General features: G+C 41.4%; 1 protein-coding gene across 18 annotated transcripts in view; it reads right to left on the bottom strand.

The window, feature by feature from the left end:
- RIMBP2 (RIMS binding protein 2) overlaps nt 1–16,600 on the bottom strand; it is a 683,237-nt gene that overhangs the window by 201,296 nt on the left and 465,341 nt on the right. For 16 of the 18 annotated variants that reach the window (XR_006387405.1, XR_006387406.1, XR_006387407.1 and 13 more), the window contains one exon: nt 4,381–4,539. The exons of the other annotated variants lie outside the window; for them this stretch is intronic. Coding sequence is in view for 13 of the 16 variants with exons in the window: in XM_044275630.1 (XP_044131565.1) it covers nt 4,381–4,539 (159 nt within the window). In the remaining 3 variants the exon portion in view is untranslated. The remainder of the gene's footprint in view (nt 1–4,380; nt 4,540–16,600) is intronic. 18 annotated transcript variants of the gene reach the window in all.

Genomic DNA, 16,600 nt, shown 5'->3' with positions numbered 1-16,600 from the left:
TCCAAAAAGTCACAAAACGGGGATTTGGCAACTTTTTGTACTTTTTGAAATATGGGTGGGACAGTGGGCATGGTTAGCTTTGTTAATGAGTTTCACTCCAGATTTATCACTGAGATGTTTTTTAACAAAAAAGTCACAATCTCATTCAAGTAGGAGGGTGGAGTAGGAAAACTGGAGTAACTTTTCTGGACAAAAGTGTTAAGGTTAAAGATGAGACAAATTTATCAAACAACATGTGAAATTTTATAAATCTGGCATAAAGTACTCCAACGAAGACTCATGCTAAACTGACTTCAAACGCTCCCTTCATCGATAAATTCCCCCCTAAAATCTATGTACCAAAATACAATAAGTAGAATATACATTAGTTAGTAAGTCATAAGTAGAATATACATTAGTTAGTAAATCAATGCCTGTCGTATGTTTTCCTGTGAAGAAGTGCCACGGTTCATTAGGGGGAAACATTACAAAGCATAAATGACCGACTATACAGAATAGTACTATTTATGGTACAGAGCAACTCATGTACCATGGTGAAGATAACCCAAGCACAGCATAAACCTAAACCTCACAGATATTGTATTGCATGATACTTGTGTGTCCCTACAGACACGTTTGTAACCCTGTCATGCTATGCAACATCTGTATCCCTAACTTACCATGTTTATTGTGTACTAAGGTGTAACAGGTCTAGGTTTTGGTATAGAATCACCTTTATCAGGGTGGGTGTCCTCATAAATACACCAATAGACCTAATACATTGATAGTGAGAACTTCCTCTTGTGGACTCCCTGGTCTTTTATTGCCTCTTTCATACAAGTTTTATACCCGATTTCTTTAACACATGGTATTGCTTTTTAAGTTTTAATGGTTTACAAAGTGGTATTTCCCAAGAAAAGATAACTGTCTCACTAGTGCCACATATTACAAAGTGGCTCCCTTTGAGTCGAGGTTCAACTTTTTAGCAAGCCTTGGAACATAGCAAGAGATAATAGCCAAGCTATATAGCACCCCATACGGTGTGAACACACCTTTCCACACTGCTATTACCTACATCTTCCTTCTTCATAGCAACTAGTGTTTGAAAAAGGTCCATGTGGACCGAAATTTCACATGTACACACGAAAGTTGCCTTGCATATGAAAACCAAATAAAAACAAGCAGAATACTTAACACAAATCTCAAGGCGTGCCTAAGTTTATTTTCTCTAATTTAAGCCAATCTATATATCCATCCACATACAATTGTTTCAAGGTGTTTGCCCCTCATCAGTATGGAGTAGGATTCTCTTTCCCTGAGAGATACCTATTTGAATATTATTTTTCCTTGGAGCATTTCCAATAAGGCTCCATAGGCAGCTGGTCTCCTTAAAGGGGTTCTCGGCCCCTACTTGAAAATTGCCCATCTTCATTACCTGTGGAGGGAAGGTTATTACACCAATACTTGCCCTCCACAGCGCAGCCCTTCCTATGATTCTCTTCATGGTCACGTGACCGATCCTAAAGCATTTTCAAGTCTTCCAGTACAGCATCGTCTTCTTCTTTTCCTGCCTGAGGCAGGAGACGGAACGTCATCACTGACGTCACCGCCTCCTGCCGGCCTTCCTCAGTCCCGTCGCTTGCATACTACTGCTCATGTGCCGGTACCGATGGCTATCTTCTGAATGTACAGGCTTCTATGTGAAGCCTGTACTGAGCTATGCTGTGGAGGTCATTGAGGGAGCTGTGGATGGCACATGGGGGGCACATGGGTGCCCTTGTAGGCACTGTGGATGTCATTAGGGGCACTATGGATGGCACATGGGCACTTTGGGGGCACTGTGTATGGCACATGGGGTCACTGTGGATGTCATTAGAGGCACTATTGATGGCACATGGGCACTGTGGATGGCACATGGGAGCACTTTGGATGGCACATGGGTGCCCTTGTGGGAAATGTGGATGGCACTTTGGGGGCACTGTGGATGTCATTGGGGGCACTATGGATGGCACATGGGCACTTTCGGGGCACTGTGTATGGAACATGGGGGCACTGTGGATGTCATTAGGGGCACTATTGATGGCACATGGGCACTGTGGATGGTACATGGGCACTGTGGATGGCACATGGGAGCACTTTGGTGGCACTGTGGATGGCACATGGGGGCACTGTGGATGGCACTGGTATAGGGGAATGTGGATGGCACTGTTGTGGGGAACTGTAGATGGCATCTACAGTGACCACATAACAGTGATATCCACAGTGCTCCCATAACAGTGACACTGTTATGGGGGTGCTCTAGAGGTCATTGGTATGGGGGCACTGTGGATGACACTGTTGTGTGGGATCCGTGGATGTCACTGTCATGGGAGCACTGTGGATGACACTGTTGTGTGGGATCCGTGGATGTCACTGTTATGGGAGCACTGGATGTCACTGTTATAGGGGCACTGTGGATGTTACTGTTATGGGGGATCTGTGGCTGTCACTGTTATGGGGGCCTGTGGATGTCACTGTTATGGGGGCCTGTGGATGTCACTGTTATGGGGACACTATGGATGACACTTATGTGGGATCTGTGGATGTCACTGTTATGGGAGCACTGGATGTCACTGTTATGGGGTGCTCTAGATGTCACTGTTATGGGGACACTGTGAATGTAACTGTTATGGGGGCACTGTGGATGTCACTGTTATGGCAGCTCAGTATAAGTCATAGGGATCATACAAACTACTGTGATCGGCCCAGGAATCCATGTCTTAGTCCATGTGTCAGCCACAATTTCCAGGCCAACCTCGGCTCCCCTGACCAGATAAGAGACTGGCCGTATCATACATTACTGTCATATCGTCAGTTCGGTCAGAAGAATGCTGTCGGCCTGGGAGATGTGGCGACACGCGGATCGTGTTTCCCAAGCTGATCATGGTCTTATCTCACATGTATCAAGATAAACCCTTCAACAGTCAGTACCAAAAAAGATAAAATTAGGCCTCATGCACAGGACCATATAATTTCTGCTTTCTCCAAGTAGCAGATCTGCTAAATAAGGATACTGCCTGTGTGAGATGCAATTTTTTTTCCAGAGCCATTGAGTTCTATGGGTTTTAGATCTGCATTAAGAGGACCAGAATAAGACATGTTCTATCTTTTGCTGTACTGATATATGGATGTGGAAAGCACACTGATGAAGTCCATGTGTTTTCCACATTCGTATGTCAGTTCTGCAAAAAAAAAAAAAAAAAGAACATGTCCTATTCTGGTCCTTATAATGCAGACCTGAAATCCATAGAAATAAATGGGACTGCAAAAATAATGCGGGTCGCACACAGACAGTATCCTTATTTAGCGGATAAATTGATATGGTAGTGTGCATAAGGGTTTAGATAGACAGCTCAGCAGGCTGTATCATAGAAGATGGGATTAGATACACTCTTAAGCAGGAAGTATCGCACACATAGATCTTAGGATTAGATACAGATGTGTTTGGAAGTGCTTACTGATTCCAGCTGTTTATCACACTCTGGAGATGGTGAGGGAAGAGCCCGTGGATGGTCAGTGATGAGTTTAGATACACAGCTCAGCAGGCTGTATCACACAGGATAGGATTAGATACAGATGCGTTTGGGTGTGCTTGCTGATTCCAGCTGTTTATTACACTCTGGAGATGGCGAGGGAAGAGCTGAATGACAAATAGATTCATGTCTGGGTCTAGAAAGATGGACTCAGGAATTATAGATGGAGTAGCTGCTGCAGACAGAGCAGCGTGGGGGGCGTGGCCAGCCTGTGACTCATCACTGTGCAGTGCAGCCAGGCTTGTGTATCCATAAAGTTATGTATTCAACAAAACAAGAAGGTGAGAAAGTAAACAGATCTGATAATGTGATGTCTTCCAGGGAGAAAGAAAAGTTTGGACATGAAAAACAGGTATTGGGGGCACATGTATGGATGGAGAGGGGTGTTAGGAGCACATAAAAATAATTGATTTTGGGACCGGACAACCTCTTTAAGGAGAGCCTGTACCCCACCTAAGTTACAGTAAGTTTAAATGGCAGAGTTCTACTGAATATAATATGTCATTTATCCAGTCAGATATCCTGCAGATTTACTAATGTGAACATGCAAAGAAATGTTTTTTTTTGTGCACTAGTTACCCCTTACTTATAGGTACTGCATTTTAGAAATGTTAATCATCAAAGAGACAACTAATGTTTACTTGAATATTCTTCAATAATATCCTCACCAAAGTGCTTATATTGAACAAATAATAAAGGAAGACGTCACCTACTTATGATCACCTCTTATAAGAAGCCATATCTGCAGTCTTCATAGTGTAGCTTATGAAAATACTGTGCAGGTTTTGGAAACGCAATCCAGCTACTTGCTTATCACTAGTCCTCTTACCTTAAGGGTGTTGTGAGAAGTAACACTGACACGTCTCCTGCCTCCATCCTCTAGCTGCATCTCTGAATAAAGTTCCTCCTCATCTTCTTCCAAGATGTCTGATAGATCAGAGCCCCTACTGCTTTCAGTATGATAGTCATCGCCAGGACAATAATGAGGCTGTTCAGTTCAGATGTAAAGAAACACCAGTTATAAATTCATGATATTTCTAAGTACAATTTTTATTAAGACCAAAATACAATTTGTTCAGTCATAGTTTGGAGATAGATAAGATCAAACAAAATAGTGAATTTCTGTGATCAGTACCATTATACAGGGTGGCCCACAAAAAGTAGCCTGATTCCAAGATCTCCAAATCAAACTGCCTAATAGTAAATCTGTCTTAGTTGTCCAAAGCACACAGCTAAAAGCAAAAATTACTGTTGGTTGCTGACTATGATTGCTGACAGACATTTGGACCTATTGCTGTACTTCACCTAAGCTTCATTTATCAGGTCGCGTAAATTCCCAGAATACGAGGTACTGGTCCACTGAAAATCTCTATTGGACTAACGAAACACCTCTTCACAACCAGAAAAGTGGCCTATGGTGAGCAGTGTCTGGAACACAAATAGTAGGTCCAATTCTCTTCAAATCAACTGTGAATGCCGCAATTTACCTTAAACGGTTTTACAACCAACTAACACCAGAAGAAAAAATGTCCTGCTTTTCCAACAAGATGGGGCAATATGCCACAACTCGGGGAACTCACTGGCATGGGTTAATTAACTGTTTACAGAGCGAACTGTGAGCAAGGGGTTATGGCCACCACGTTCCCCAGACTTGTCCACATGTGATTATTATCTGTGGGGAAATGTAAAACAGAAAGTGTCCGCTAAGGGTACTTTCACACTAGCAGCAAGGAACTCCGGCAGGCTGTTCCGGCGGGTGAACAGACTGTCGGATCCGTGCTGCCACTAGTGCACGCGTACCCAAACATGCATAGATGTGAACAGGGACCACTTTCAGCCACTTTTGTGACTTGTGGGTAATTAAAAAAAACAATCCACTTGCTTGTTCATGTTGTCATACTATCACTGGAGAAGGGCCTCCCAGTATAATAATGTAAATGTACCACATATGCATATTCCCAAACCAATTTTAACAAATAATTTCATAAACACAATCCAACCAGGTCAAGGGCATCATCACTATTTTGTATTTTGTTATAAGAGTTAGGCTACTTTCACACTTGCGGCAGAGTGATCCGACAAGCAGTTTCGTCGGCGGAACTGCCTGCCGGATCCGGAAAAAACGTATGCCAACTGAAAAATGCATTGAAATTCCAGTGTCATCCGGAAAAACGGATCCGTAATTTTTTTTTCCCCCTTTTTTTCATTCTGCACATGCGCAGACCGGAAGGATGGATCTGGCATTCCGGTATTTTGAATGCCGGATCCGGCACTAATACATTCCTATGGAAAGTCTTCAGCTTTTTGGGCCGGAGACAAAACCGTAGCATGCTGCGGTTTTATCTTTTGCCTGATCAGTCAAAAAGACTGAACTGAAGACATCCTGATGCATCCTGAACAGATTGCTCTCCATTCAGAATGCATGGGGATATAACTGATCAGTTCTTTTCCGGCATTGAGCCCTTTTGACGGAACTCAGTGCCGGAAAAGAAAAACGCAAGTGTGAAAGTACCCTTAAATGGTTTATAAATTTATAGCAGATGTCCAATTGTGCTATTTTACTAAAAATATAGGGGGTCATTTATTAGGACCGGCATTGTAGACGCTGGTCTTAATAAAGCCCTGCATTGGCCTTGGATCTGCCGCAGTTATGTAGAGGCTCTGACCTCTACATGACTTCGGCGGATCCTCCACCACTTATATTTAGATCCTTTTCTACACATAAAACAGGCGTAGAAAATGGTAAATGAGACGGGCCTGCCAGCCCGTCCCCACCCATGGCACGCCCACTTTTTTAGACCTGGCGTGAGCTGGGAGAAGTTGCAGATTAGGTGCGAAACTCCTTTGTGCCGTAATCTTCGCCAGAAATACATCTAATTTAGGCGTATTTCTGTATAATAAAGGACCCTCATAGGTCACTGACAAAACTAGAGAGCTCTATTTAAAACATAAATGTATTGGTATGCATTAAAAGGTCTAAGCTTTGCAAATCGATGCCTTAACTGATGCCTTAACTTAAGTATAAACCAACGAATTAGCTTGTAGCACCAGACCTAAAATAGGGTGGGAAATCTTTATTCCCCTTAACACCTGTTTTTGGCATAGAAAAATTGCAAATCCACGCTGCTCTCACCAATTTTACGGAAAAAAATTACATGGCTCTTCTAGCAGCACAAGGCCCCTTCAAGACCGGCATAGCAGAGGACAGTCTTTATGAATCAGGGGCTATGTACCGTATGTATTCTTCTCAGATTTTTACAGAGAAAGGGTACTATGTTGCAAGAAAAAAAGTAGGATGTTTACCACTTTCCTTGACTGTAACCTTACAACCCTGGTGCAAGCCTATTTCTTAACTTACTGACATTTCTATTAAAGTCCCTAAGCTGCTAGCGAGTTATTGTCTATCTCAAACCATGCTGGCCCTACATGTTCCATTGTCAGTTTCATTAGCTGTCAATTAGACATTAGTTAATAAATAGTTAATTGCTAGGTTTGCAATACAAAAATGATATAGAATTCATATTAATCATATGAATATGATTGAGCAGGACCTGGAGGTTAGTAGTGTAATGCTTCGTAATATTCATGTTATGTCACCTTTCATGCAATACACTTTGTACATCAGCAGATGGGGTACGGTTGGCAGTGTTTTGTAACAGGAAAATAACTTACCATTCCATTCCTCCTATCTTGGTAGGAGACTACTTAAATTTCAACTTCCTGCCAAGGAAGGGGCTGAGCTAGGGAGACTCAGTCTAAGAATGAGGAGAGTGAGGAGTGAGGGAACATGCAATCCATCTCCCACTCCTCCAGGCCAGGTGGACCACAGAGGTGGCTCACCTAGGAGGACATCATTAACGCAGGGAGACTGCAGCGTCCTAGGCCGCAGAAGATTTGTAAGCTACAGCATATTGAAGTCAGCAGAGTGATCAAGCAACCAGGCTATCAAGACTTCGCTGCAAAGTGGTGGGTAACACATTTAGACACCATCACGAAAGTTCAGGACAAGCATAGCTGGAAGCCTGCAAAGTGCAACATACAGTGGACAACTACAGCTACAGGTGCCAGAGTGAAACCATAAGGAAGGGAATCCAGGGAGAGGCATCTTCAGCTAGCCAATTCGGAGTGTCATCTTCTGCCACACTACCAGCCAGTGCGAGCCAGCGAGCGCTCCGTACAGTATTAGAATGTATTGGCTCCTATGAGCCTAAGTTATTAGTTTGCAAAGTCTTGCGGGACTTCGGGTAATAACTTCAGAAATTAATTTCTACTGTTTCGGTTCCAAGTGGTACGTTGGGAGGAAAGAAATTGCACTTTGTATGAACTGCTGCTGAATGTGCTGCTACTTGTTTTTTGCACTCAGTATGTTCCACAATCTGTACTTGGTTCCTTCATATAATCTTTTTCACTGCATTGAACCCAAGGGAGCAATGGCTTGAGGTAGGTCACTGTGACACTATAACATTACATCAGGGCCACTACTATTGTCCTCTGCACCGGTTCCTCGGGGGTTTGCTGCACATTTATGAGTCACATTGTTTTGTGGCTCAGAGTTTTGGATGATGTGGAACAATTTACCCCAATTTTTGATTATTTAAACCAGTGTGATGAGAAAATCAAATTCACTCCAGAATGGGATATAAATTCTATATCCTTTTTGAATGTGATATTATTAAGAGGTAATGGAAAATTTTGATATAAAAGACACAGATATGAATAATCTTAATTTTTTTAGTTTTCATGCACCCCATGTATTTGACAGTATTCCAAAGAGTCAGTTGACAAGAATAGAGAGGATCTTCAGTACACCTGAGTTTTTTTTTTTAAAGAATAAAAAGAAATATGAAAATCAACAGAATATGTGAAAACTACGAGAGAAATATATTTTGAAAACATATTTTTGTCGGCATACAGAGGATATTTAAACAATCTTGAATAGATATTGACATAAGTAACAAAAAGAAAGGTGAAGAATAAGATAGTTGCGATTAAAAACCTAAATTGCCAGCATTGTAACTCAGTTATTAAAGGTGAGATCGGTCATCAACTGCTGAAGGGGAAGAAAATACAGTTGAGACATCTCTGTACATGTGATACAAAATCTGTAATATATAAGTTAAAATGTCCCCATGGAAAGGTTTATGTGGGGCAGACATAAAGGCCTATGAAGATAAGATTAAATGAACAGAAATCATCTATAAAAACAAATAAAGAGAAAGGGGGTCATTTACTAACATAAATTTGGTTATTTTGGGCGTATTTCTGGTGCAGATTGCGACGCGAGGTTATTTGCGCTGAAATCTGCTACTTTCTTCTGCTCACGCCAGGTCTAGAAAAGGGGAAGTGACGTGGGTGCGTGTCACGGAAGGTGTATAGAAAACTAGAAGACACAAAATGAAGATCCGACTGACTGGATCCAAAACTAAGGAAGAAAAGGGAGAGCCCTGCAACAGACCTGGCTCTCTCTCTCTAACTGCTCAGCCTATGCAAAAATCTCAATGGTAGATGATCGCATATCCTCGTACCTCAACTGTATAACACCTGAACACCCTATAATAGTGAGGGGACATGACCACCGGCTCCCTACACTTGAAACGGATGGAGTCAGGGTCACCTGGGATCCAGCAAACAGGAAAATACAAATGAATAAACAAAACTTATCTGTAGAAGACTCAGTAGTAGCATCCAGCATGCATACACTCCAGGAAGTTGTATAAACCGCAAAGTGATGCAGTATGGGAAGGGATTTAAAGGGATGCAATCAGTGCAACTACATGACAGCTGAGAGAGGCTAACGAGATGAGAAAAGGAAAGCAAAACAAAAGGAACCTCAAGGAGGAGGTTCTGAAGAACTTCTGTCAGAGCTTCTCAGATGTCTGGTGGTGACAGTGCGGAAGGGTCGGGCCAGTAGGCCCGTCTCATTTATCATTTTCTACGCCTAAAACAGGGCAAGGAAGCTGTCGTAGATTTAGACTGGCGTTGGATGTGCCGAAGTTATGTAGAGGCCGGCGCCTCTAAAACTAATCTAAAACGCCGGTCTTACTAAATGACCCCCAAAATGTGTAAAAAACAGAACAGGCAGAATGTGCTGAAAATGGTGCAGTAAAACATTGTTTTGAAAAACATCATAATGTCAGTGAATTAAAGGGGCTGTCTGGGTTTCACCCCACTGACATGAGCATCAGAGCATTTCATGTTCCGATGCTCTCACTTGCCCTGCACTGAATCGCGCAGGCCATGGGCTTGTTTGTTTATATTTTCACACTGCTAGGCAGAGGCTTCCGCCTAACAGTGTTGCTAGTGACAGACGGCCTTTATTGTTGCCCTAGCCATTTTACAGGCTAGCGCAGCGATAAAGCCTGCCTATCAGTACCGGTGACATCACCAGGCTCACTGCTAGGCGGAAGCCTCCTACTGGGGCTATGTACCAGACATCCCAGACAAGCTCTTTAAGATGGCAGATTTTGTAGTATGTTAAGAATAAGGAAGGGTTTAATGCCAGGAAGCTATTGCAGAGAGAAAAATCTAGAGACACTGAATCCACTGGTTTCAATGAACTCTGTAATTTAAGTGTAATTCTGTAATTTGTGGTCAGAGAAATTTTACAGCTTGAAATTGTCATTATTTTAAGGTTTTAGTAGTTATTTTGTATAATATTAGGAATTAAATTAAAGTGCATCATGCGACTAGACATTTAAAGGCTACAGTATGTACACCTTTGGAGTATTTTTTTTTTATGATTGCATTTAACTTATTTTTGGCTAAAAATCATATTTTCAATTGGCCTTTATTAAAAATATTGAGCTGTTCAGTCACAGGGGGTAAACTGTTTTTCTAACCGTGTGACTGGTACTTTAACTTTTACTTTGTGCCAATCTAATTACCCTTATTTCTAAACTACTGAGAGGTCATAAACAATTATTTAAGCCACATTCTTATCAGTAAGATAAGGATTGGGCTTTAATGAGTGTTTATAATGTGAGAGAGCACAGATTAGCTCAAAATAAGTATAATGCAATAATAAAAAAAATTATTGCCCCCAAAGGTGTACATAGCCTTTAAAGGAAGGGTAGATGTGATGATGATGACGTTTGAGAAAGAGGGCATGCCCTCAAAATGTTGCATGATGACTGCTTTGTACACGCCTGTCGCTGGTAAAAATAAGCCCTAGAAGGAGGACGCTGAGCAGATTGCATGAGAGAATGCATGGAAATGCCGACAATCATCATCTGCCTCAGAGGTCTGAAGAGATCGTATGGACTCAGGTTTTATAAACACTTCCATGTATCATGCTATTTCTGAAAATTTTTAAATATATATAAAAAAAAGAAGTTTTGAAGATTTAGCGATATACTTGTTCCCGCTATACACAGGCTGCTGGATTGTGAAACGGGGAGTGGAACTCCGTGTGTATTGGGGACTTAACTGACCACATACACTACTCACAAAAAGTTTAGATATTTGGCTTTCAGTTGAAATTTATGGAAAATGTAAAAAGTTCATACTTCAGTGATATTTCATGAAAGTAGGGCATTTATATAGAAGCATGCAGTAATGATTTACGCATCTCATACAATTTATTGAGACAAAAGCCAACAACAGAGGTGGGTATACCCCACAAAAAATCTTAGTGTCTCAATAACTTGTCATGTGGCCTTGAACATCAATTACAGCTTGACAACGACATCTCATGCTGTTCACATGTCGACTTATTGTCTGCTGAGGCATGCCATCCCACTCTTCTTGAAGGGCAGACCCCAGGTCATTGAGGTTCTTAGATACAGAGTTACAAGCCTCTACACGGCGACTCAGCTTTTCAATGGGATTCAGGTCTGGAGAAAGTGCAGGCCACTCCATTTGAGGTACCCCAGTCTCCAGCAGCCATTCCCTACTGATGTAACCTTGATGAGCTGGCATATTGTCATCCATGAAGATTAAATTACGCCTGTGTTGTTCATGCAGAGGCACAATGACTGGATTAATGATGCTATACAAGTAGTATAGGCTTGTCACTGTACCATTCACAAAGTGTAGCGCAGTTCTGTATTGACTAGACACACCTTCCCACACTGTAACACCACCACCACCAAAGGCTCGTCTGGTGATAACAGTGGCTGATGCCTAGCACTCCCCTTGATGTCTCCAACATCATTGGCGGCCATTATTTATTTTTTATCAGTGAACAGCACTGGGTTCCACTGGTTCCTTGTTCAGCATAGATGCTTCTTGGCCCATGCAAGACGAAGAAGCCTTTGCCTGGTGGTGTGGTCAGGTACCTTTACAGGTCATCTAACAGGTAGACTAGGCTGATATAAACGGTTTTGAATGGTTTGATGTGACACTTGGGTGCCTCTTACCTCCCTTAAAGGGGTTTGGCCACTTTAGCAAATAGAATTTATTATGCAGAGAAAGTTTCCATGGTTATGAGCACCCTGCGTTCCAACAGCATGGCTGTGCTTGTACACTATAGAAAAAAGCACCAGCCTACAAGACCTCCCACGGTCCCGGCCACCACAGAGGCTGGCATTTTTTCTTATACTGTGCAAGCACGACCAACACTGATGGATTGATGGGTGGTTGTAACCATGGAAATGAGCAGTGTATAATGTGATGGATAAATGAATCCAGCCAGCAAAGGAGGCAACATGGATAATAACAATACATTAGTATGAGCCTTGTATTAACTTTCTCTACATGATAAATGGATGCTATATGTGTGCTGTCCAAAATTTTTTTGTGGCATCATAGAAATGAATGAATTTGATCCTTAAAAAATGCAACCCGAAAATAAGTTTGTGTGCATGAGGCCTAAGGTTTCAGTCACTGATAGTTGACCTGGGGTGGTCTTAAAGGGCTGTCTCACTTCAGCAAGCAGCATTTATCATGTGGAGAAAGTTAATACAAGCCACTTACTAATGCATTGTTATTATCCATATTGCTTCCTTTGCTGGCTTGGTTCATTTTTCTATCACATTTTAACCTGCTTGTTTCCATGGTTACAACCACCCTGCAATCCAGCAGTGGTGCACACTATAAGAAAAAGTGCCAGTCTCTCTGGGACCGTGGGAGCTCACATAAGCTGGTACTTTTTTTTCTATAGTGTACAAGCACGGCCATGCTGCTGGACTGCAGGGTGGTCGTAACCATAGAAACTTTCTCTGCATAATAAATGCTATTTGCTGAACTGGCAAACCCCTTTTTTTTTTTAAACAACTTTATTAGTATACAAACTCCGTTTTCTCCCCCAGTCCCATTTTTTTACCCCCCAGCCCCATCTGCGATGCGTCCACTATCCTCCCTCCCCCTCGAGGGAAGAGAAAAGAGTAGGAGGTAAAAGAAGAGGAAAAAAAGAAAAAAGAAAAAGGGGTAGCACATTGTTAAATTCAACATAAAAAGGCCTTTCCGAACTTCCAACCTTCCCATATCTTATTCCATTTATCTAATCCGTTCATAGTTTTTAATCTTATTAACCAGAATAATCCAGTTGTTTATTTCTGGAGCATGGCATGCAAACCAACTTCGACTGATCAATAATCTGGCCAATAATAGTACTCTGCCCAATAAAATCTTTTGGCATTTATGGATAGTTAATGTGGACAAATCATTCAATAAAAACAATTGTGGATCAAGAGATATACGTACAGATGTAGCAGGCTTAGCACTCTCGCTGTTAACTCAAATTTCTTAACTCATTTCATTATCTTGAAACAAAAGCCATTGAAAAGCAATTGAAGGTGTTTGCTTAGATTAGATAACCAAACTCAGAAATCTCAGAAAAAAGGAGTGCTAACCATGCTACATCTGTATTTCTAATTTGTGGGTAGGGAGGTTTCTAATACCATTCCAATATACTACAAGACCTGGGCAGAGCCACATCATGTGCAGATAATCCGCTCCTGCATTATCACACCGAGGGCATTTGGAAGTATCTCTTAATCCACACTTGTTTGACCAAATGGGAGTAACATAAAGCCTATGGTAGATATTAAACTGTGTTAAAACGTGGTTAAAATTGTGAGAAAGTACATCTGGATTAGTAAAAATATTCCCCCATCCTACCAGCTTTATATTTGGACAGTCCATCTCCCAGGCCCTTTGTCCTGGTGATTGTGTCTCAGAAAAACGTCACTTAATTGAACTGAAATCTTCCTTCCTAGTGACATCTTCCTTACCCATTCATTTAGTGGAGACATAGTAACTATTTCCAGTAGTGATTTATCATCCAAGCTAAAAAATGCCGACCGAAGCTGGAAATATCTAAACCATGAAAGATTATGTACACTGTGTGATAGTTCCACAAACGTCTTAATTTCTTTATTTTTATCCACCTGTGCCAGATATAAAATCCCATTCTTTTGCCAAAATTGATCAGTTGCTATACCATTTAAAGTCTGCAAGTGCTTATTGTGCCAAAGAGGCGTGAATAAAAGTGATCCCTTTACCCCCAACCATCCTCTAGTGATAGCCCACATTTTCAGAAGTGATTTTATAGTCTCTTTATAGCCCCAATCTTTATTAAACATTAGCCCAGATTCTAAGAGCGTAAATATATTGTTATGCATGGGGGCTCTTACTAGGCCGCTCAAAGATGTACTATTTGGCCATTCATTACAAGTCCATAGCTGAGCTGCCATAAAGTAGCCGTTGAAGTATGGGAGGTTTAAGCCCCCACACTCCAGAGGCTTATATAGATATTCTAGTTTGAGTCTCACTCGTTTTCTTCCCCAGACTAAATCATTAATTATTCTTTCCAAGAGTTTAAAATATTTGCCCTCTATCCAGATAGGAATGTTTCTAAGAACATAGAGAAGTTGAGGTAAAATTACTATCTTTAGCCAGTTTATGTCTAGGCATGATACCTCACCGAATAGTTTAACCAAACCAATAACTCTTGGAACATTTACTTCTGTGTCTTCTATTAAAAAAAAGGACATCGTATGCATATAAAGAAATACGGTCTTCCTCTCTTAATGTTCCAAACCCTTTGATTTGAGCATCTTGCCTAATAGCCAACGCCAAGGGCTCAATATAAATATCAAATAAAAGGGGAGATAATGGGCAACCCTGACGTGTACCTCTCTTTAAATCAAAACTAGTAGTGACTCTCCCATTAAGACTCAACTTAGCTGTAGGGTGTCTATACAGAGATTTAGTAATATTTCTGAATCTCTCCCCAAAGCCCATCTTGGCCAGCACCTTCCAGAGGAATCGCCACTCCACCCTGTCAAAGGCCTTAGAGGCATCTAAAGACAGGATGGAGCCAGCAGATCCCCCAGGAGCCTGTATGTTAGAAAAGAGGCGATGAAGGTTATGGTGTGTACCCTTATTTGGAATAAAACCGTTTTGATCTGGATGGAGGAAAAGACCCCAGAGAGTCTTGAAGCCAAAATCCTTGCAAGGAGTTTTACATCGGTATTCAGCAATGAGATCGGTCTATAAGATCCCATATCTGTGAGGTCCTTACCTTTTTTCAGAATTAGAATTATTATGCCTTCCATCATTGAGCCATCCATCAAGTTCTCTTCTGCCACCGATTCAGCAAAGACCTCCAGAAGTTTAGGGAAAACAACCTCCCTGTATTTGCTATAAAATTCATATGGAAGTCCGTCTGAACCGGGGGTAGAGTTATCCGAACATAATTTAATTGCCCCTTCAAGCTCCTGAATAGAAAGATCAGCCTCAAGTGCCTTCTTTTGGGCCAGAGTAATAGTAGGAAAGACAATATCATCCAAATAAGAGTCCATCCCCTCCTCCATAATCTTATCATCGTCTCTATAAATATCCCAAAAATAGTCGAGAAAAGCCTCCTCTACAGAGTTTTGTCCAGTCACGGTCCTTCCATTGGCCAATCGTATATTATCTATATTTTTTTTAGAATCCTGGCTCGAGATCTCTCTGGAAAGTAGTTTCTCTGGTTGCCCCGACTCAGTAAAATATTTTTGACCCTTAAAAAATAGACTATGTTGGGCCTTTTCCAGCAAGAAATTGGAATATGCCTGTGTGGTCTTCTGCATTATTTCCCTGTTTTCCTCTGACCTATTTATATATAAAGTTTGTGTTGCTAGGGAGGCAATTTTTTATTTATTTTTTCTCATTTTCCCCGTATTCCTTTCTCAGATTTGCGATGCTACTAACCATTATTCCCCTCATATAGGCCTTAAAGGTATCCCATACTACCTGAATTTTAGTTCAACCATAATTGGAATCCCAAAATTGATCAATTTCCCCTTGTATTGTTTCATGATTCTTTAGTATTGACAACCAGTAGGGATTCAATCTAAAGGAAGGCCTTACTATTTGTTTATCGTGGGTCAGGCAAAATTCAAGGAGCAATGGTAGGTGGTCCGAGAATGACCTATTTTCATACTTCATTCGTTTTACATATCGTACATATTTTTTGTTAATCAGAGCATGATCTATTCTGGACATGGATTTCCCTAGTTTATTAATACATGAGAATACCCTTTTCCCCTGTCCCAGACTTCCCCAGGCATCCTCAAACCCAGCCTCCGAGCAAAACCGTGCCAAGGGAGACCCCTGGACAGAGGCCCCTCCCTCGACACTCATAGAAACCCTATCTGTTACCGGATTAATTACGCAGTTAAAATCACCAATAATCAGTGTGGGACATTCTGGCCATTTGTCCATAAATGTTAACAGGGAATTAAGTACTGAGAAAGAAAATGGAGGTGGAATATTGACAAAGGCCAGAATACACATCTTCCCCGCCAGTTTACAAAATACAAATACAAATCTCCCCTGTTGGTCAATTATAAATCGTTCTATGAACAAAAAGAGTGGTACGTGTGCGCAGCCCATCCCCTGGTGGCCAACCTGGAGGTTTCCCTGGTGAGGTGTGTTTCAGTCAAACATACAATTACTAGAAGATGTGTGCGCATCCAGTCAAAAACTGCTTCTCTCTTTCTTTTATCTCCCAAGCCCCTAACATTCCAGGTAATAATTCTGATAGACATTAAATATAAAAATTAAGAAGAAAAAAAAAAATGAGAAAGAATACAAAAAGTACCGACCTTCCCCACCCTAGACGC

The sequence above is a fragment of the Bufo gargarizans genome, chromosome 1 (genome assembly GCF_014858855.1).
Source record: "Bufo gargarizans isolate SCDJY-AF-19 chromosome 1, ASM1485885v1, whole genome shotgun sequence".
NCBI lineage: Eukaryota > Metazoa > Chordata > Amphibia > Anura > Bufonidae > Bufo > Bufo gargarizans.
The sequence above is the reverse complement of the archived record's forward strand: the minus strand, read 5'-3'. Positions and strand labels throughout refer to the sequence as shown.